This window comes from Onychostruthus taczanowskii, unplaced genomic scaffold, assembly GCF_017590055.1.
Source record: "Onychostruthus taczanowskii isolate IOZ18803 unplaced genomic scaffold, ASM1759005v1 scaffold14, whole genome shotgun sequence".
Taxonomy (NCBI): Eukaryota; Metazoa; Chordata; class Aves; order Passeriformes; family Passeridae; genus Onychostruthus; species Onychostruthus taczanowskii.
In genome coordinates this window covers 2,091,771-2,113,359 of record NW_024498573.1, presented here as the reverse complement: position 1 = coordinate 2,113,359, position 21,589 = coordinate 2,091,771, and the positions used below count along the sequence as shown (strand labels likewise).

The 21,589-nt window shown below is 53.6% G+C and overlaps 2 protein-coding genes across 2 annotated transcripts in view; one reads left to right on the top strand and one right to left on the bottom strand.

Moving 5' to 3' along the window:
- Positions 1-11,349, top strand: part of NEURL1B (neuralized E3 ubiquitin protein ligase 1B) — a 30,568-nt gene extending 19,219 nt beyond the window's left edge. The window contains exons 2-5 of the mRNA XM_041397948.1: positions 5,248-5,808; positions 8,508-9,215; positions 10,205-10,330; positions 11,095-11,349. Coding sequence (XP_041253882.1) covers positions 5,248-5,808; positions 8,508-9,215; positions 10,205-10,330; positions 11,095-11,339 — 1,640 coding nt within the window. The 3' untranslated portion in view covers positions 11,340-11,349. The remainder of the gene's footprint in view (positions 1-5,247; positions 5,809-8,507; positions 9,216-10,204; positions 10,331-11,094) is intronic.
- A 4,696-nt stretch (positions 11,350-16,045) lies between these two features.
- SH3PXD2B (SH3 and PX domains 2B) overlaps positions 16,046-21,589 on the bottom strand; it is a 66,121-nt gene continuing 60,577 nt past the window's right edge. The window contains exons 11-13 of the mRNA XM_041398017.1: positions 21,507-21,556; positions 21,221-21,346; positions 16,046-20,407 (exon numbers count right to left, since the gene is read on the bottom strand). Of these exons, the coding sequence (XP_041253951.1) occupies positions 18,923-20,407; positions 21,221-21,346; positions 21,507-21,556 (1,661 nt within the window). The 3' untranslated portion in view covers positions 16,046-18,922. The remainder of the gene's footprint in view (positions 20,408-21,220; positions 21,347-21,506; positions 21,557-21,589) is intronic.

The window sequence follows — 21,589 nt, the reverse complement described above, 5'->3', positions numbered from 1 at the left end:
TAGCTCAGCCTTCCCAAGGCATCACTGGGATGAGGACTCTGAGGATGTGCCTTGATTGCAGCACGCTGGGATTGACTGGGATTGTTTCCACCAGCTCGCTGTCACATCCTTCTTGTCCCCACCTGTTGGGGTTTTCCTGTCACAAAGCAAACTCCACCTGCCCCTGTCTGCAGACACCTTGTTCAATGTGCAGCAGCAGCAGCAGTCACCCGAGGATCTGCTGGGATAGGAAGAGGTTCAGTGCTGCAGATAAAGCAGAGCCCATAAAGATAAGCTGTGGGTGTGTTTGGTGAATTCCCTTTCACCGGGCACAAGGCTCATGATGTGGATTTCAGGCTGCCTGCTGCTGCCTCTCAGGAGGTTTTCAGCCTCTCCTCTGAACCTTTCAGCCTTTCTCTGAATCTTTTAAGCCTTTCTCTGACCCTTTCAGCCTTTCTCTGACCAAGGGCAGACCATGCTCCTGCAGCATGAGCCATGCCTACTGCCAGCTGTGGATGGTCCCAGTAATTTTCCCTCTCTGTGTTCACTGCACAGCCCTGTTTGGTACCAAGCTGCTCCTTGGGATCCTGTGGGTCTTTTGTAGTGGATTTACTTGGGAGAGGCCCTCAGCAGCAAGCTGTAGGAGCCAGGAATGTCTCTGGTGCAGACCATGGATTTACCGGTGACGCATGAGGACGCAGCGCTCTCCTCCTCCTCTCCTCCTGTCAGGCTGCTCTCGCTGTAGCTCAGCTCTCCTTCAACATTATTCCCTTCTCCCCCGTTTTAGGGGTATTATTCCTGCCTGGCTTGTCAGGGCAAGTGAGACAGGATGGATCTGGCTCGAGGTCATCCCCAGCTGAGCAGCCTCCTCCATCCCACGCCCCAGGGAGAGCAACAGCCTCAGACGGGGCTCTGGAGCTGAATTTTGTCTGCTGCTGTCAGTGGGATTACAGTGCCACTGCAAACAAATGGGTGAAAAAAAATGTTTATTTTTAGAACTGGAACCATGATGAATATGTGGAATTTGTCCAGGGTCTGCCTGCTGTACCTTTTTGAAATGCAAAGTGCATGTCTGTTAAAATACCTCTCCAAAGGTCAGCATAACCTCCAGAATGAGCGTGCTGGCCTTTTGGAAAGCAGGTGAAGCTTCAGATGAGAGCACGGGCCCCCAGAACCCAAATCTGCCTCAGTGTCATCTGACACCACAAGGATGGAAATGCTGCCTTGCCAAAAGGGTTTATCCTTGAGGTTTCAGTGAGGAGCCTCAGACCATTCCTCACCCTCCACTTCAGCTTTTCCTTCCATTTTCCTGCCTTTTATATTTGCTGGTGCGTTTGAGGGACGTGCTGTGAGTGTCATGTTTGAAACTGGTGAGAATGGGGATGAAAAATGGAAAACTGGAATAAAAAGAAGGATGGAAGCTAAAGGCATCCCTCAGTGGGTTTGTGTCCCCTGTGGTGATGCAGCCAGGCTTGCAGAGCTCAGGGGTTGAAGTGTTTTTCCATCCTTCCAGCTGCCCATGAGGTGGAGGAATGGTGTTACCGTCTCTTAGACAGGGAAGTGAGGCAGAAAGAGAAGAAATGACTTGCTCCCAAGAGTTGTAGGAATCTCACAGCTGAAAAGAAAAAAGAGTTGGCGTAGTTCTTCACTGCCTGTCAGGCACCCTGGGTAGGGTGGCACTTGTGCCACGAGCTTGGCTGTCGTCATCCCACTTTTTGGGTGGGAATGCACAGCCGGGAGAGGAGAGGCTCTGGAGCAACAGCAGAGGGAATAAACTCGAGGAGCCAAAGTGTGGAAGCCGAGCTGCAAATTAGGGCAATTCAAAGGCACAATTGAAAGGCACAAACATCCTGTTGAGCTTGGAGTCCCCGTCAGCACCTAATGAGTAAAGCACATGGCCCAGCTCAACCCCAGGCGTGTTTCAGTGGGAAAACTCTGCCTCTCTGCCTCGGGCTGTGGCAGGCTTTATTCCACAGGCAGGTGTTCATGTGAAGGGGGGAACAGCGTTATAAATAAATTATCCGTTCATTTCCGTCTGAGCGTTTCCTATTGTTTAGCCACAATATGCGTGCCTGTTTTTTTAAACAAAACAAAACAAAATAAAACAACACAAAAAATGCCAGACCCCGACCCCGAGTCCCCCTCTGGAAGGGTGGACCCAAAGCTGTGTTTGAAGTGGGTGCCAGTGTCCTCGCTGTCCTGTCACTCGTGCTGGTGGCACTGACACTGCCACCTAATTCTTCTGTGCCTTCTGGGAGTGCCACAGGCATCATATCCCTGGCAGGAGCCTTTTCTCCATCAGGGGGCTGTGGGAGGAAGGCTGGTGCTGCACTGGCTTTGGGAACGAGGGGATTTTGGGGATAGCAGAGAGGAGAACAAAATCTGTTTCCCTTCCTTCCCCCTCCTGGCCAATGTGGGCATTGAGGCCATGGCGCTTGCAACAACAGGGGGGTTGTTTTTAACCATTTTACAAACAAAAAGCAGATCAGCTGGTTATGAAATGAAGCTTTCTCTGCCTGGGGAGGCTGTTGCCCAGCCAGGCAGGGTGTGAGGTGGCACTGAGTCCTTCAGGAGCCCCTTGGGATCCATCCCAGCTCTGCTGGACCCAGGTCCCACCTCAAGGGCACAAAGGCTGTGTGAATGCACATGGAAAAAGGGATGCTGTGTGGGGAGGCAAGGCCAGGAGAGGCTTCACCCTGCCCTGTGCTGGCTGGGTCCCTGCCTGGAGCCCCCAGACCCCGCTCCCTTTGCAGCAGCTCCCTTTGTCAGGAGTGCTGACAGGCACACGCGGAGTAGCACCCACATGAGCACGGGTGGGCTGTGCTGGGAGCAGCCATTTCTGCATTTCAGCTCTTCAGCAGGCAAGGAATGAGATTTCTCCTGGAAATACACAAAGAAATGTCCCTTCCTGGGGAGCCCTCCTGTGCTGGGGCCTGGCCTGCAGTGCTGCTGAGAGCAGAGGTGCTGTGCTGGGCAGGAGGATTGAGCATCTGGGAAGGATTTTCCCTTCCTCATCTGCTCCAGGGCTCTTGTCCACAGCCCTAACATGGGACTGGCACCCTCCCCTCACTGGCTGAGAGCAAGGATGTATTAATTTCCACTGATGTTTGACAGGATTAACCATTGCACAGCGACTGTCACATGCAGGACAAACCAAGAGACAAACCACCTTTTGACTGTTATTTTTATCTTGCTGCAAACAGGAGCTTTTTGCCTTCACAGGCTTTTGACTCCCTTTCCAGATGCCTGATTTGAAGGGCTAATCCTGTGCTCAGATCTTGCTGCAACCTCTCTTCTCCTTGCTCAGTGCCTCAGTGCAGGTCCCAACCTCTCGCTGCCCTGTCTGCTCTGGTTTTGCTTCCAAAAAAAAGCTGCCACCACTGCAGCCCTCCTGCCAGCTCACGCAGCTGAGCTCCCAGGATCTTCTGGTGGGTTTTTTTCCAACAGAGAGAAATGACAGAAAATCCTTCCCTTGTCATGAAGCAAAACCTGGGGTTACACACAGGGAGGAAACAGCTTGAAGGAAGGGCCTGGCAGGTGGCTGCTAAAGCTTCAAGCATGGCAAAAGTGCTCAGAATAATTGTGAGCATGTGATGGGGTTTTATATTTAACAGGAGGGCTTTGGGCATTCAGAATGTGTTCCATTTTTGCTTTAAACATCTACAAAGGCAGGTGCAGAGACAGGAGGAGAGGCGGAGTGGGTGGGGAATGGGGAGACCAAATTCCCTGGAACACCGTGATGGTGGTGGAAGCCCAGGACCTGGAGCAAGTCCCCATGTGCTCAGGGATATGCAAAAGATATCATCTCCACCTCAGGGAGCTTCTAGCTAAGGTTTAAGATTCAAAGTTGAGCTTTTTTTCATTTCTGCTTCATGCCTGTGTGAAGCTTGCTTTAGGTCCCAAATCTGCTTTTCTTGAAATCAGTCTCAGAATTGCTCTTGACTTTAAATGCTGCAAGATCTCACCCATCAATTCTCCTTCTCCCATCTGTAAAACGAGGATGGCAGGATTTCTGTGCCATCTGCAGTGCTGTGAAGCTGAAAACAATCATCATTTATAAAGTGCTTTGAGCTCAAATGGGAGGTTCTGGGTAAAGGCAAGGATGAAATGTTCCTTAATGTGCCAGTTGCATCTGATATCTGAGCCAGGGGCTGGGTTGAAGGTTTAGGAGGAACAATCTGCTGCTGCAGAGGTGCTCCAGCTGCTGAATGTCTTGTAGTATTTGTGTTGGTCAAACGTTCCTGTTCATCATTACAAAATCAGGGTACAGAGGAGCTGGTAGCTGCATGTCCCACAAAAATCTTCTGAAACCCGTGCTCACCTTGAGCATCTGTGATTTTTAACAGCCACAATCCTCAGGGCTCCTGTCTCTGGCCACCATGTGAGTTAGCAGCACGTGCACTGCAAGGAGGAAACTCGGAGCTGCAGATGTTGAGCTTTTCCGAGGGCAGTAGGAAGCATCTGATGGGAACAAAGGACGTTCCTTCCTCTCCAGCTTTGCAGGGAAGCTGCCTAACCTTGCTTGACACGTTTTTGGAGAAAGCTGAGGCCAAACTGGGACAACAAAGAGCTGGTTGTGGCTAAGCATGCTGTGTTAAGGTGAAATATTGAGGGGCTTGGAATGCAAGCCCTATGAGGAATGGTGGAGGGAGCTGGGGGTGTTCAGCCTGGAGAAAAGGAGACTCGGGTGACCTTATCACTCTCTACAGCTCCCTGAAAGGTGGCTGTGCTCAGCTGGGGCTGGGCTCTTTCTCCAGGCAGCACTGACACAACCAGAGCACACAGCCTCAAGCTGCACCAGGTTGGATATTAGAAAACAGTGTTTTCCAGAAAGGGTGATAAAGTTCTGGAATGGCTGCCCGGGGAGGTGGTGCAGTCACCATCCCTGGGTGTGTTTAACAAAGCCTGGATGTGGCTCTGGCTGCCAGGGTTTAGTTGAGCTGTTGGGGCTGGGCTGGACTCCATGGTCTTGAAGGTCTCATCCAACTTGGTGATTCTGTGAGTTCTGTGTGATTCTGTGTGATTCTGTGATTCTATGTGATTCTGTGTGATTCTGTGATTGTGTGTCATTGTGTGTGACTGTGTGTGATTCTGTCATTCTGTGAGATTCTGTGTGACTCTATGTATGATTCTGTGTGTGATTCTGTCATTCTGTGAGATTCTGTGACATTTCAGGTCTTGGCAGAGCGGTGCAAATCACACCCAGCTGAGCCCAACCCCCTGGCTGGTGCCAAGCCCCGCTGACAGATGTGCTTTGTCCTTCTGCAGACACGAGCCACCAGGCGCGCTCGGTGTCCAGCCGGCCCTACTACAGCTTGCCCAACAGCAGCCATGAGCGACGCTCGGTGCTGGCCATCGCGGAGCCGCCGCGCTTCCACTCGCAGGCCAAGGGCAAGAACGTGCGGCTGGACGCGCACTCGCGCAAGGCCACGCGCAGGAACAGCTTCTGCAACGGCGTCACCTTCACCAACCGGCCCATCCACCTCTACGAGAAGGTGCGCCTCAAGCTGGTGGCCGTGCACCACGGCTGGAGCGGCGCCCTGCGCTTCGGCTTCACCATCCACGACCCCTCGCAGATGAGCTCCGAGGAGATACCAAAGTACGCCTGCCCCGACCTCGTCACCCGCCCCGGCTACTGGGCCAAGGCTCTGCCGGAGAGGTTTGCGGTCAGGGACAATATCCTGGCCTTCTGGGTGGACCGGCACGGCAGAGTCTTCTACAGTATTAATGATGAGGAGCCAATCTTGTTTCACTGTGGTATTAAAGTTTCCGGGCCTCTTTGGGCGCTCATAGATGTCTACGGAATTACCCACGAAGTGCAAATTCTAGGTGAGTGTGTCTTTGTGGCCTGTGGGCTGCTCTTCTGCTTGCTCTTTGTGATGCTGTAGGGAAAATGCATGATCTGTGTGAGCATTTCTATGGGACACTTAAGAAAATTAATTTGCTGTTGGTTTTGTACCTCCAATTAATCATTTTTCTTCTGCCAGCAGTAGGGATGCAGAAAGCAATATATTCCAGAGATGGCAGTGATGGAAAGTCCTGAGGCTGCACATTATGGGTGGGGGTAAATGGAAATCTTTATCTGTAATTCCACTCAGCTTTCTCTGAGCTTTGGCATGGAAAAATATGGAGCAAGGTCCCAGGGTCTGAGGAGACAAAAAGGACCAGTTGTGACTTTGTCTATTTTTTCCCAGATACCAGTTACTGCCAGTCCATGGGAAAACTACCAGTAATTGCCCAAGAGTTTCCTGGAGCCCTTCCCCAGCCCCTCTCTCAGCTCTTGGCCGTGGTCCCACCCAGGCTGGCAGTTTGAGGGGCTGTGTTGGCACTGTGACCCTTCCCTGGCACAGGGACATCACTCAGACCCCTGGAATCGGGTGGAGTCTGGCTGGTTTACAGCCTCTTCCTTAGGGAGGGCTGCAGGAGGGGATGAATCTGCTCCCATTAATAAGCCCAGCTGATGGCCATGGAATGATTATTCTTTAGTGGCTTTTACAGCATTGAAGTTTCTAATTAATTCAGCGTTAGATGGAGTGTTTGAACTGGGCTGCACCACAGGGAACACTTTTAAAATCCAAGAGAGTTGCCCTTTCCCGGAGGCTCCTCGGAGCTGATGGAGTTTTAACGCCAAAGCCAGCTGCACCTGCCCCAGGGGATGGTGCTGCCAGCCTGGCATGGAGCAGGCACCAGGGATAAGCTGTGGAATGGTGAGTCCAGAGGGCAGGCAGCTCCATCACACATCCTTCTGAACAGTGCCAATTATTTTACAGGCGAGAAGGCCACACATAAACAACGCTTTTCCCTGTCTGCTGTGCCTCAAATGTGTAATTAAACCTCACCAGCAGCTTGTTCTGTAATTGCAGTTGTGACACACTCCAGCCTCTGGTGCTCGTCACAGAGGAGAAGGAGTGTTTGCTCTATTGGCTAAGGCAGCTACTTCACCAGAGCTCTCCTTTCTCCTCATTAAATTGGAGTTTGAAAAATAAAATGCAGCTTCTTTCTGCTCCTCACCTCCAGTCCTGCCTGCAGCATCCAAGAGTTCCCAGTGAAAGACTCAGGCTGAGAGCACCTGTACTCTGCTGGGAGGTTTTTTAATTAAAATACCAAACCCCTCACACTGCCCTAGGAACCAGGGCCATGCTCAGCCACATGGGGCACCAGGGGACCCGAATTCCTTGCTTGAGGATGTGCTCGTCTCTGTCTCATCCCTCCAAAACGTTTTTAGTTGAGAAAATGGTGAAATACAGCTCTGGTGCTGAGGCACAAAATGCATCTTTCAGGATCATGAATCACAGAATGGTTTGGGCTGGAAGGGATCTTAGAGATCATCTCATTCCAACCCCCTACCATGGGCAGGGACACCTTCCACTATCCCAGGCTGTTCCAAGCCCTGTCCAACCTGGCCTTGGACACTTCCAGGGATGGGACATCCATCACGAAGCTAGGATGTGTCTGACTCCTCTGTGGGAGCATTTCTTGCCACACAAGCTGTGCTGGCTGAGAAGGAGCTGCTCCAGCCATCAGCCCACCCCATTGGGCCTGTCCTTCCTGGGCTTCTGAGTGAGGCAGGTTCTGCTTTGCAGCTGCTGGGTGGATTTGGGTGTTTTTCCTTCTTTGCCAAGAGCCTGGGCGTTCTCTCCTCCAGGGAGCAGGCAGTGTTGGTGCTGGGCTGCTTCACCCCTCTCCGTCTCTGGGAAGATCAGGAGTCATTCACACAGACTCTTGAATTCCACGTGCTCTGACTTTGCTCAGTGTGTTAAACCTTTCAGAGTGAAGTGTCCAGGCTGTCCCAGGCAGGGCTGGAGGTAGAAGGGAGAACACTCCCAAACTTTCCCACACCTTTACATCACCCTAGGCCTGGCATGGCTCAAGTGGAAACCTGGGAAATTAATTAAGGATCAACATCCTGACTTTCCCTTTGCTGTGAAAAGGGAAAACAACCTTCTGCTGTAAAAGCTTTCTAACACCTGCAGGAAGTAGCTTTTGTGACAAGCTCTCCATTCAAAACCTCTGCAGGGCTGTGAACACCCCTGAGATACGAGGCTTGAAATGACCTCTCTGGGACACACCTGTGCCTGGACACGGGTGTAAGGCAATGACAAGGAGTGTGGAAAGAATATCCATTCATCCTTGAGTTCATCACTTGTGGACCTGCCTTGCAGAAGACCTTGGGACAACAAAATATTGAGAATTTTTTTTTTTTTAAATAGTGTAACCTCAGAGCTATGAGATCCTTCTCCTCAGAAAGCTGTAGGACCAAACTGGTTTACAGCTTTTCCCCATTTCCCAGTGCAGGGAGCTCCCAGATCACACAGGTACTTTGGAACAGTTGTTTTTCCTTGGCTGGTGCCAGATGCAGCCGCTCTCTGCCTGCTCCACGCGTGACTCTGCACCAGGAGCTGTTCATTAGTGGGTGACCCGTGGCTGATTTTTCCTTATGGAGTCTGTAGGCTGCAATAACAACTGTAAGCATAAAAGCAGGCAGTTTTCTCTTGACTAAAGCCTCTGTGCCTGGGTTTCTCTCACAGACAGCATGTTTGCAGAGACCATGACCACTGCCCGGCTCAGCACCGCCCGGCTCAGCACCTGCCTTCCCCAGAGCAACCACGACTCGGCCAACTTCAACAACAACGAGCTCGAGAACAACCAAGTGGTGGCCAAAATTGCAAACCTAAACCTAAGCCGGGTACCAGGGCTTGGGACTGACAACCACATCATCCCCTGCTGCCCCAGCCGGCGGCAGCCCGCCCAAGGAGTCCCGGCGTTCCTGGACACCGACCTGCGGTTCCACCCCACCCGCGGCCCCGACGTCACCTTTTCCCAGGACAGGATGGTGGCCTGCACCAACTGGCAGGAGAGCAATAGGACTTTGGTGTTTTCTGACCGGCCTTTGCACATCGGGGAGAGCCTCTTTGTGGAAGTAGGACACCTGGGGCTGCCGTACTACGGGGCCCTCTCGTTCGGCATCACCTCTTGTGATCCGAGCACTTTGCGGACAAACGAGCTCCCGGCGGATCCGGATTTTCTCCTGGACCGTAAGGAGTACTGGGTGGTTTACCGGGCCTTCCCGGTGCTCAACAGCGGCGACATCCTCAGCTTCATGGTCCTGCCCAACGGAGAGGTGCACCACGGGGTCAACGGGGCCAGCCGGGGGATGCTCATGTGCGTGGACACCTCACAGTCCCTCTGGGTGTTTTTTACCATCCACGGCGTGATCAACCAGCTCAAAATCCTGGGTAAGTGCAGCCAACGGAGCGTCTGGCTGGAGAAGGTTCCTGGGTCAAAGCAGAGCTCTGGGTTTGCACTCACAGTGGTCACTGATGTGAGGATGCAGCTCCTCGTGTTTGCAGACAAGAGTGACAAAGTATGGTGCTGTCACAGAGATGTGTGCAGCCTCTATGGTTCCTCCAGGAAAGGATGAGAGATAAAACAAGCAGCAGGCAGGGAGGCAGGGATGGCTGTGGGGGGCAGCTTCTTTTTCAGTGGGTTTGTTTTTAGAAGGGATTCTTTATAAACAGGGATGGTTGTGGAGGGCAGCTGTTTTTCAGTAGGTTTGTTTTTAGAAGGGATTCTTTATAAACAGGGATGGTTGTGGAGGGCAGCTGTTTTTCAGTAGGTTTGTTTTTAGAAGGGATTCTTTATAAACTCCCTGTTCCAGCCCACAGGTATGAAACTTCTGCCTTGGTAAGAGCGATGATTTTTGTGAGCACAGCTGTGGTTTAAGCATGGGCAGTAATTGCTCCTGAAGCACTGCCACAACTCAGGGATCAGCTGGCATTTCTAATCCATTGCTGGTGGCCAGTTCCAGCCTTTCTCCTTTCCTCCTGTTAAGGATTCCATCAGAAAAGCAGATGTTAATGACTTTGTAAAGCAGGTTTTCCTCACCCAAAGCAATGGCTTTTCCCAGCTGACAGTGTGACAGCCACAGCTGGAGCCCACTGCTGCCAGGAAGAGTGGGACCGTGGGGAAGTGGAAAGGCAAATATTGCATAACCTGGTGCTTGCTTCTCTGAAGCTGAACAGGCATCACACAAAGGCATAACGAGGTCCAGACCCTGGGCTCACACCCAGGATCTTGCCCTGTGTCGTTGCCAAGGGGCAGCACTAACTCAGGACTTGCCCTGAAGTCGCTGTGCAGGTGGAGTGGGAGCGGCTCAGCAGGCTGAGGGGGTTTGGCCAGGCTTGGGGTGTCCCTCTGTGGGCTCAGCTCTCTCCTGTGTTCCCAGGCACGGTGCAGTCCAGCCCAGGGACGGTGTCTCCCTCAGGATCCCCCGGTGGCTCCCAATACGACAGCGACTCGGACATGGCCTTCAGCGTCAACAGGTCCTCATCAGCTTCCGAGTCCTCGTTGGGTAAGGACAGCCAGCCCTCAGCCCTGGGGGGTTACCTCTCCTGCCAGGCCAACAGAAGGAATGGGAAGAAAACACAGTGCTGGAAAGGTTTTCATCACCTGGAGAAGGGCTGTGCATTGGTTGTGTCAGCCCCGGTGTGGCCAGCAGGAGCAGGGCAGGGATTGTCCCCTGTGCTGGGCACTGCTGGGGCTGCACCTCGAATTGAGTCCAGTTCTGGGCCACTCGAGATGAGAAAGACATGGAGGGGCTAGAGTGTGCCCAGGGAAGGGAATGGAGCTGGGAAAGGGGCTCAGCCTGGAGAAAAGGAGGCTCAAGGGGGTCCTTGTGGCTTTGCACAGCTCCCTGACAGGAGGGGACAGCCGGGGGATCAGGCTGTGCTCCCAGGGAGCAGGGACACGATGGGAGGAAGGAGGAAGCAGCATCTAGTTGCACCAGGAGTGGTTTAATTTAAATATAAGGAATAATCTCTTTATGGAAAGGAAGGCCAGGTATCAAACAAGCAGCCCAGGAAGTGGTGGAACCAGCATCCCTACAAGTGTTCAGAAAATGTGTGGATGTGGCACCTGCCCCATGTGTAGAAAAGGGATAACAGGCTCTGCCCAGAGCTGTGACTGCTGCAGGTTGGAATACACTGGGATCCATTTGGCCAAAGAACCAGGCAACAACTAAGACAGCCTTAAAAACTGCCTTAAGTGTTTATCCAGTGTCAGCTTTGCCCCATCCCAGTTGACCAAAGGACCTCATTCCCCCCTTTTCTTTCGCAGTGACTGCCCCCAGCTCCCCTTTGAGCCCCCCCATCTCTCCTGTCTTCTCCCCTCCGGAGCCATCGAGCAGCAAGAACGGGGAGTGCACCGTGTGCTTTGACAGCGAGGTGGACACGGTGATCTACACCTGCGGACACATGTGCCTCTGCAACACCTGTGGTCTTAAGCTGAAGAAGCAGCTCAACGCCTGCTGCCCCATTTGCCGACGGGTCATCAAAGATGTGATTAAAATCTACCGCCCGTAGCGCCCGTCAGGGGCTGCAGGAAGGGGGAACGCCGCTAGCAAACCACGCCTTTCCGTCCCTGCTTATGGGTTATCGTGCTGGTCAGTCGTTATCCAGTGGCTCGTTATCTGTGTTTCCTTTTTTGACTGCTAGGGCACAATTCAGGGAGCAAAGCTGAGGATCGTGTGGGGCCCGCAGGCCTCGCCGGGACCCGAGCCAGCTGCAAATGAGAAATTTCCCGTGCAAAGGCTCCTTTTTCCCCTCCTCCTGCTGCGGGGGAGGCTCGCCGTGCTGCGGGTCTGGGTGGGGAGGTTGCCACTTGGGCAGTGCCAGGTGCCACTGGGCTTCCCGAGCCTAAAACCCGACAGCTCTGGGCTGCTGCCAGGGGTTTGTTCTGTGGTGGAGCAAAACTGGGACGAGGCCCAGCAGGAGGGTTCAAAGTGGACAGAAGTGATCTGGAAATGTCATGTAAGGAGAAGCAGCTCAGGCCAAATAGTGGCACAGACAGGTTGTCACTTACTGGGGTTCCGTCCCCATGAACAGGCTCACGGGGACATGGAGGAGCTGGTCTGGGTTAGATAATGCAGATTTTTCTTTCTGTGGCAGAACAAGGACTTCTGGCCATGGAGGCTGAGAGCCAGGGAGCTGCCCTGGGGTAGCAGTGAGGAGCATGAGCCCACGCAGAGCCCCTGCAGTGATGGAGCTGCAGGGAGCTGTGAGGGGCAGCTCGGGCACTGCCCTGCTGCCTTCTGAAGCCATAAACTGCAGCCCGTGGGTGACAGGGGTGTGTGGATGGGCACACTGCAATCCTGCCTCGGGACACTGCAGTGGTGGGGTTTGTCACCTGCAGGCACACACCCCTGCACTTTGCTCTGCCCTCCTGGCAGGTGGCACAGCTGCATGTCACCCTGTCCTGACTGCCACCTGTGCTAGACCTTCCCCTGCTGGTGCCATGGCAGGGCTCAGCCTTCCTCCCGCCCCACCACGGGGATTTTTTGGAGGCTCTGGTGAGAAATTAATTTCTGACCCAGTCCCATCAGGCTCACCTTTATTTCTGGGGACTGTGTATGCTGATTTTACCTGTTCTTTCTCCAGCCTTTGCAGATTTCCCAGCACAGCTCCCAGCTGCCTGCACGCTGGGTCTCAACTCTACCCGAGACCTTGTTGAGAAAAACAGGGACTATCTCACTTGGCTTTACTGAGGAGGAAAGAAAAAGCTCTGAGGCTGAATTAGATGGTGGGAATTAAAAGGTAAATGGGTTTTGGGTGTAATGTCAGCTGCAGGCAGCACCTGATTGTTCAGCACTGGGGCTGGTGTGAGGAGCTCAGCATTCTCCTCCCTGCTGCTCCAGCAGGAGCTGCCCTCCAGTCTCCATCCTTTGTGCAAAGCACAGCCCCTATCCTGTCCTTCAGCCCCAGCCTGGCCAGTTTCCAGCTGCTTCAGGCTCATAAAGAGGGAAAAAAGATGGAAATGGGAGGATGAGAGGAGCTGTGTCCCTGCAGCTCGGTGACCGTGTGCTACCAAGTGCATAAGAACAGCTTTTTCAGAAAGGTGCAATTACCACATTTTAGTCTGGAAGACGGGAGAAATTGAATAATAACTCCTGTACATTTTAGAGCTTCTGGGCACAGAGGGAGCCTGAGGGATGTCTGGTTATTCCCTCTCTCCTCCAAGGCTCTGGGTGCTTGGTGCTGCTGCCCAGGTGAGGGCTTGGCTGTGCCAGGAGAGCTGGGTTTGGCTACTGGCCTGTGGCAGCCCTGTGCCAACCCTGTGCCAGCCCTGTGCCACGCTGCCATTGGTGAGGGCACACCCAGGGAGCAGCTCATCCTCATCCTGCAGCGGGCTGTTCTCACAGGGCACCCAGAAACCTTTTGTTTTTTCCTTGGAGAGCCGATGAACGTTTTTATTGAGTGTATCAGTGCTGTGACCTCTCAGCCATGGCCCTGCACGAGGGCCCAACAGCTTTGCAGAGCCCTTTTTGGAGACCTTTTTGGTGCCACTGGCTGTGCCACCGCCCTCAGCAGAGCCACTGCACCTTTCACTCCCACCTTTCCCCACGGAGGAGCCAGGGCACATTCCCTGCCTCTGGAGCTTTTCTGGAGCTCCCAGCTGTCCTCCGCCCCAGGGACCAGAGGCTTTGCACTCCCAGGGATGTCCCAGCCCCACAGAGCCACTGCACCTTTCACTCCCACCTTTCCCCACGGAGGAGCCAGGGCACATTCCCTGCCTCTGGAGCTTTTCTGGAGCTCCCAGCTGTCCTCCACCCCAGGGACCAGAGGCTTTGCAGATGTCCCAGCCCCATGCTGGCAGATCCAGGTCCAGCAGTGGGCACAGCACCAAGGGCACAGCGAGGCTGGGCACTGCCAGCCATAGGAAGCCTTTCCCTTGGGAGGAATTCAAGGAAAGCTGTGGGAATGCCCAGCCTGGAGCAGGTCTGGGCCATGCCAGGGGTGCTGTCCCAGCTCCAGGGGTGCCTTTTGGTGACTGCTCACAGGGGGCAGAGCCCCTTTGCTCGGTGCCACCTCAGGGCCTCCATCAGCAGGGTAGGTGCAGCCTGGGGAGGGGGGATTTTTTGGTGTAGCTCTGTTTTGTATTTTTAAGCCAGCAAGGAGAAACACCGAATCCACCCCAGGAGCTGTTCAGGACACTTTGCAGAGGCTGAATTTTTGCTGTAGCAGCCAAAACCAGTTTGCAAGAAGGGGCAGCACCCAGTGAGGCCAGCAAGGAACCAGGTGGGATGGGAGAGCAGTGGACCTGTGGCCCTGCCTATCCAAGAGCAACAGGAATTTTCCAAAATAGGCCTCAAAAAAAAAAAAAAAGAATAAAAAAATATTTCCAGGAAAAGGTAGCCTCTTACAGATTTCATTGTTAGTATTCGTATTGCTATTTTTTTTAAACAGTCCAATGATATATGATTTGTACAGAAGATCTGTTTGTGCCTTATAAGGGTGTCTGTGCACTTTTTATCCTTTTTAAAGCAACTTTTAAAAAGAAAAATAAAAAAAAAGATGGGGGGAGAAAACCAACACAGATCAATGGTAGTTTTATAGAATTTTGTGTTCACTGAGAATCCTGCTTTTATATATATATATATATATATATATATATATGTACATACATACATATATATATATATATATGTATATATATGAGTGAAAAAGTGTTTATTTCCATGGATTTTCCCCTCCTCTCCTCCTTAACCTTTGTTTGAAAATTTAAGGAAAAAAGGAGAAAAAGGAAGACAGGAAAGAGATGGGGGAACTCTTTTACCTCTCCCCCTTTCTGAGGCAGTTCCTCTCTTGTCGTTACCTTTATGATTCAATACTGTGACCTGTAGTATCTTGTTGAAGCTGAATCAGATTTTGGACCTCTGTATTAGACTTTTCAAGCAAAATTTTGGGGGGCCTGGGGAGGGAGGGCATCGCACGAGGGAGGGAGCTGCACCTCTACATGTCAGTGCTCTATAGTGTTCAGTGCTGTGTGTTTTCCTTTTGTCCATTTACCTGTTTTCCATGAATATAATTTTGACTTGTTTATGAAACAAATAAACCTTTGGCTTGTACGGATTGCTCTGGAGTGCTTCAAAGAGTCTGAGCTGAGGGGTGAGACAGCCTTGATTTGCAAAGTGAGGAAATGCTGATCCAGAGGGGCAGAGGCTTCCAAAATAATAAAAAAAAGATGCTTTACAAACCTTTCCTGAGCTTTGCTTTGCTCCTGGGAGTCACTGCCCAGGGGCTGCTCACTCCCTCGGTGGGCTGGGAGGCTTTGCTGGCTCATTTAACCCTGCAAATCCTTGGAGTTTTGGGGGACAAGGGTGTATTGCAGGGCTACAGAGATGGAGGGGTTTGGTGACCCTCACAAAGAGCCCCAAATTTCTTACTCAGTCTCCAGCCTGGCCCCCTCCTGTGCCCTGCTGGGGCTGAGGCAGCCAGGGGTGATGCAGACACAGCAGGAGGGCTGATCTTCATTTTCTTTTTTTTTCCCTTTTCTCCTTTTTCCTGTTTCCTTCCCCTTTTCCTTTTCCCTCTTCCTTTTCCCTTCCCCCTTCCCTTTCCCCTTTCTTCTTTCCTTTTCCTGTTTCCTTTTATTTTTGTCTTTTCTTTTCCCTTTGCCTGTTTCCTTTCCCGTTTTCTTCCCCTTTTCCTCTTCCCTTTTCCCTTTTCTTTTTCTCTTCATGTTGAGTGCAAAAATTCATCCACAACTCTGCCCTGCCAGAGCTGAGTGTTCACACAAACCCCTCATTCACTCTGGGTGCTGAAGGAGCTGACAATTTATGCCAAGATGCCTTTTTAGACACTCTGCTGCCTCAGTTTACCCCCAGAACTGATCCCTGGCCACTCAGAACCCCCAAAGCCCCTCAGCACTGGCAATGCCTCCTTCTCTCTCTGCACTTCCCCAAAATCACTGAACTTTGCTGGTTTGAGCCCACAGTAAAAACTTCCACACTCCACTGCCCCATTTGGTGGGATATAAAGTCTGGGCACCAAGGAAGACACAAGGAGCTGTCAGGCTCCCCATGAGCCTTCCTGCCACAGCTGCCAGGATGGATGGACAGACAGACCCCAAAGCAGCCCTGGACACAAGAGCAGCACCCCACAATTCCACCAGTCATACACATGGGTTCACCAGGGTGCTTGAAACCAGTCAAGCAGTTTATTTTTGTTTCTTTAAAAAAAAAAAAAAAAAAGAAAAAAACCCCAAACCCAGCAAAGAAAAAAAAAAAAAATCCATCCCTTAAAGGTGAAGGTATAGACAGGGCATGGACACAGCTACATCTACCTTCTGCTGCCCCCCACCCACCCACAGTATGGAGATTTGTACACATTATATAATATAGAGACACATGGACAAACAAATGGGCTTTGGGAGCCTGGCAGGAGCTGGGCACTGCAGGGCTGATGCCCACCCAGGATGTCCCCAAATCCCAGCTCCTGGCCCCCAAGCCATGGCAGTGCCCCCCTTGGCACAGCCCCTGATCTCAGGGCTGCTCTGGGAGGCTGGGCTGTGGCTGGTGGGGGGCTGCCCCCGACTTTGGGGTGCTTTTGGCCACCCTCCTCCTCCTCACGAGGTAGGTACAGGGAGGAGAGGCAGCCTGGCTTGGGGCACAGGTGGCTGCAGGACCGGGGGCACAAATCAGAGGGGGGACAAAGCCCTGCCAGCCCAGTGGCTCCTGGCATCTTCCCCACAGCTCGGGCAGCCCACGGCCCCTTGGCAGCCAGGAGAGTGGGAAAGGGGTAAGGCTGCAGGTGTGGGCACCTCCTGAGGGGGATCCCAGCGGGGCATTCCCTCTTGGAAGCTCTTTGGGAAGAAGGGAGCGATCCTGCCCCGCGCTCAGCGAGCCAAATACAGTACTTGTGTCAGGAGAATGGAGCACGACCAGTTGCGAGGCTCAAGGCTGGGAGGGGAGAGGGGACAGCCCTCCTTCAGAGGCGAGACCACACAAATAGCACAGCCCTCTCTGAGGACAGCCAGGGCGCGGAGGTCTCTGAGACAGAGCTGAGATGAAAAGGCCATTCAGCAAAGGCAGAGCAAGGACACGGTGCCTGGGAAAAGGACACCCAGCCCTTCCACCCTGTGTCAAGAGCAGGGATGCAGGTCCAGCCCTTCCCACATACTGTGGGAGCTGGATTTGGCCGTGGAGCAGCTCTGCTTTAACTCACCCTGTCCCCACTCCTTTCCAAAGCAGAAGGGATTGAAGTGGAGCCAGGCAGAGCGAAGGCAGCGCTGTCCCAACCCTCCCTGCAGCTCTCCCGGGAGCACATCAACACCTCCCGATGTGCCAGCAAGCAGCTTTGTTATTGCACTGGCTTGCAAATGCGGTGCTTTTTGCCAGCTCAGGTGAGTCAGCCCCATCAGGGGCTGATGTGCCACCGGAGAAAACCGCAGGTGGGAGGGAGAGCAATCAGCCACACACCGGGGTGCGTGAATTCCCATGGCTAAAAATGAATTTTGGGGCTTCTGGATATGAGGATAGTCAGGATTTCTCTATCAGATCAAACTGCCCCATGGCCCTCCCATAATGATCCTGGGACCACTGTTTTATTCTGTATGCAGACAGAGGGATCTTCACATTCCCAGAGTGGAAAATATGGACAGAGAAGGAAGTGAGCATCTGGGGGAGTGGAGAATGCTCCTTCAATTCAGGCAGCCTCAAATTAGAGGGAAAACTGTCATTATTTTCAGCAGCAAAACAATGTGGCTGCATTGCTCACGCTTGCAATTAGACCAGAGAAGGCAACAGAGCTTGGTCAACACCAAACCTGCCCCTGCCTTGGCAGGGATGCTGGACTGGATGAACTCCAGAAGTCCCTTCCAGCCCCAACCATTCTGTAACTCTGTGAAAACCACAGACATCCGGGTTTAAAGCTCTTCTGGAGAGAAATGTGGCCCTGAAGCTGCAAATAGCCAAGGACAGAAAGGAAGAAAACAGCACTGGGGAACAACAGCTCATCCTCCTGCTGGGATAAGCAGCACTGAGGGCGAGGCAGGAATGTCAGCATGGAAAAACCCCAGGATCTGCTTGCCCAGAAGCCCCTCCAAGCCAACCTGGCCCACAGGGTGAAATGCAAGTACCTGGAGGACAGGCAGGTGGGGTGACAAACAAGGCAGGCAGCCCCTGAGCACCAGACACACCTCAGAACTGGTGGTGATGAGGAGCTGAGCTCCCACATTCTGGATTGCACTTGATAATATCAGCACCGAGGGAAGGACCCAGCTCCCGGCTGCTGCCCGCCAGCCCGGGGAGCTCGGTGGGTCCTGGCAAGGGGTGGTCCCCTCCTAGTCCAACAGGCAGGGCAGTCTGTGTGGGGACGAGAGCAAAGCATCCCTTTTCCAGGGTTTTTGGGGTCGTTCTGGTCCTCTGTGCCTTGCATAGAATTCCTCAGCTCCGGAAGCAAAACCCCTCTGATGTTTGGTTGCAGTACTGCAGGGGAGAAGCCTGAGAGCTGTTCTGGAGCAGCACAGCAGGACCTGTTAAATGAAGGTGTATTTTTCCCTATTTTTTCCTACCAGGAGGATGTTGAAGTTAACACTTGTCATAATTGAGCAGGGAAGGACCAAGGGATGATCCCTGTGCAGAGGGAGCATGGCACAGCCCTTAACCAGAGACAGAGCTACAGGAACCTGTTCTCAGCAATCATTTCCTCCTTTTTGCCACATTCCTTGTGGCTCTGCTACGCCACTGGACTAAGCAACATGACCTGCAACTCTTGGCTGTGACCCTGAGCTTCAGGGAAAGGCAAATCCTACTGTGATTTCCTGCGTTGGTACCATTCCACCTGGCTGCTGCTGGATTTCTTTCCAGTTCACCACAGAGGTGGCAAAATGTCACTCCAGGTCCATCTCCCCAGCACAGAGAACCACGGGAGCCAAGTCCTTTGGGGAATGTGAGGAGGAGGGTGGGTACAGGGAGCACAGGGATGAGGAGGGGAGGCTGAGCTGCTTCCTCCAGCTGCTGCCAAGGGGCTCCAGCTGGGAGGAGTGGGATCTCCAATTATTATCTTTTCTTTTAAAGCCAGCCTTACAGAAAACTATAAATTAATCTGCTCATTAAATACTCAGGTGAGAGACCAGGGAGTCTCCAGCCATGCAGGCCGAGGAGCAGCTATGGCTTCTTCCTCAGGTAATTGGAAGGGATCCAGCCCTCCCAGCACGGCCCCCCAGCCAGGACCCTGCAGAACCACCAGCCACTGCTGTTCTTCTCACGAACTTCAAACAAAGTCCCTTCTCTGAAGCTGTTGGTCTCCTCGTCACCTTCAAAATCCGCCACTGCCACGTAGAGAGCTTCCCTGGAGATGTCCGGCCCGGAGCCGGGGGCCGAGGGCCTCTCCTTGGCCTCCCCTCTTTCCACGGCCTTGGAGATGACCTTTGGGTTTATGCTGCTTCTGGCTTTGGCTTCGTCTTGCATGCAGGCAGAGAGGAAGGGCTTGGCTTTGGGAGGAACCAGCATGGGCCTCCCTGGCATTGCTGAGGGCCTGAGCTCGGGAGCTTCCCGTGCCGGGGCCCTGGGCTCGGCGGGGACGGAGGCCGGAGCCCCCATCTTCTTGGGAGGGGGTGGCCTGCGAGGTGGCACCACAGGGCGCTGCGGAGGGGCGTCCCTGGCACAGGGGGGGCTTGCTGGGCCCAGGGGAGATTTGGGCAGTGCCTCTTTGGGGGCAATGTCCAGCTTGGGCAGGGCTTTGCTCTCCGTGCCCGGCCGCTCCGGAAACCGCCCGCAAGGCTCCGAGGAGATCACGGCATTGCTGAAGGAGCTTTCCCCAGAAGCAGGGTCCTGCTCCGAGGGCTTCTCTGGGCACTTGGCAGGTCTCAGCTTGCTCCGCAGGCTGCAAATGTCCAGTTTGTCGTCGGCTGGGGGTGGCTCAGTCCGGGGGGACGCGGCAGGTTTTGGCCTGATCTGAGGTCTTGACTTCAAGAATGGGTTCTGGGTGATGGGCTCAGGTTTGTCCTCCACAGGCTCAGCTTTTGGCTTGGTTGGCTTGACAATGGGCCGGAGATTTGGCTTCTTCACCTCCTTGGCCGACACCTTGTGTCCACATTCCAGCCCCATTTCGTTTTTCAGCTGGAAGAGTTTGCCCTTCTCCCCTTTGAGCTCTGGCTTCTTGCTGTCCTTTGGGGCTGCTGACTGCTTGGGTGGGATCATGGGCAAAATCATGCCTGGGGGCTTGGGGGGAGGCCTCTGCCTCTCTAGTAACTCTCCTTCTGATTTGATGATGGATTCCTTCCTGGGTGGGAGGCTGGGCTTCTCCTCCGTGTCGCGGTCCGAGATCTCCTCGTAGCCCCCAGCAAAGGACAGGTCCCCGCTGTCAGGAGCCTCCTTCCCCTTCCAGTCCTTGCCCCACCTCCCAGTGCAGTCCATGCCGTTGGGAGGAGCCTCTGGCAGGGGTCGGCAGGGCCCTGTCACCTCCTCGCTGGCACTGCCATCGGTGTCACCGAGCCGCAGCTGCGCCATCTCGTTGGGAAGGGGAGCCAGGAAATTGGGCCTGGAGGCGTTGCTGGTTTTCTTGTACTTATCAATGAAGGTGGCAGGGGCCCAGCCCTCCTTCTCCTCTATCTGGATGTACCACCAGCCACTCAGGTTCTTCTCAATAACCTGCCAGGGGGAAAGGAGACCTCAGACAGCCACCCTGCGCTCAGGGGTCTGGGAAATGATGGCAGGGTGACACATGGCCTTCTGCTGCTCCAGCCAAAAGCCATGGAATGCCAGGAACGGCATCCTAAGGAGAGGGACACCTGGTCCTGGCTGCCAGGGAAGGAAGAGGGCTGAGGAAGGGCTGCTGAGCTGTCTCTGTCCCTCCCGGAGCGGGGTGCCGGCAGCTGGCGGTGGCCACAGCGTGGCACTGTTGGAGCAATGAAGCAGCAGCAGCGATCCCGTGTGGATCCCACACTGCCCAGCCTGTCTGCAGCTCCAGGAGCAGGATTGGGGCCTGGCAGGGGCTGAGTGGGGCAGCCCTGAAGGAAAAATCCTCTTAGAGAGGCTTAAATCACATCCGCACACGGAGAAAGCAAAATCCCATCCGCAGGAGGGGTTCTGCCAGCAAAGAGGCTGTGCCAAGAATTTTGGAAGGGTTTTTAACTTTACACCTGGCCTAACTAAGAGGAAAAACTCCCATCTCCAGTGCCATTTGTGGTGTGGCTCAAACAGAGCACTCACACCTGGGGGACAGGAGGCCACCAAGAACGGTGTGGGGCCAGAGTCTCTTGAGCTCCTACAGGTTTTTATGCCACTCTCAGAGTCTGGAGTGTTAACAGAGACAAAGCCATGCCTGGTTTGCACCCAGGGCACCATGGGGAGCAGATCCCCCTGGCCTGGAAGGGGAGCTCCTGCCTGAGAGGTGCCAGGGCAGTGAGAGCCAGGAGCACTGCCCTGAAGTGGCAGTGTGTGAAGGGAAGGTGCCAGTCTCACCTCTACTTTCATTCCTGCCTGGAAGCTGATGCCATCAGGGATGGTGGTCTGGAAGTCAGCAATGGTGTAATATTCCTCTTCCACTTGAGGGGGCACAGGAGGCTTAGGCAGGTTCAGGCCACGGGGCTGGGACAGGAAAACAGAAAAGCCATCAGTGTTTGTAGAGCAGGTGTGACACCACATCCAGGCACGGGGACAAGATCCCAACCAGCGATCAGAGCTCCTTGCAGTGCTCCCCTCCCTCCCCCTGTGCCACTGCTGCCCTCCCACACCAGCTGGCACTTACTATGGTGAGGTCTCGGCGAGGAGGTGGCCTCTGCCTCATCTTTGGTGATTCTGTGGAGGAAGAATTCCAGATGCTGTTGAGTT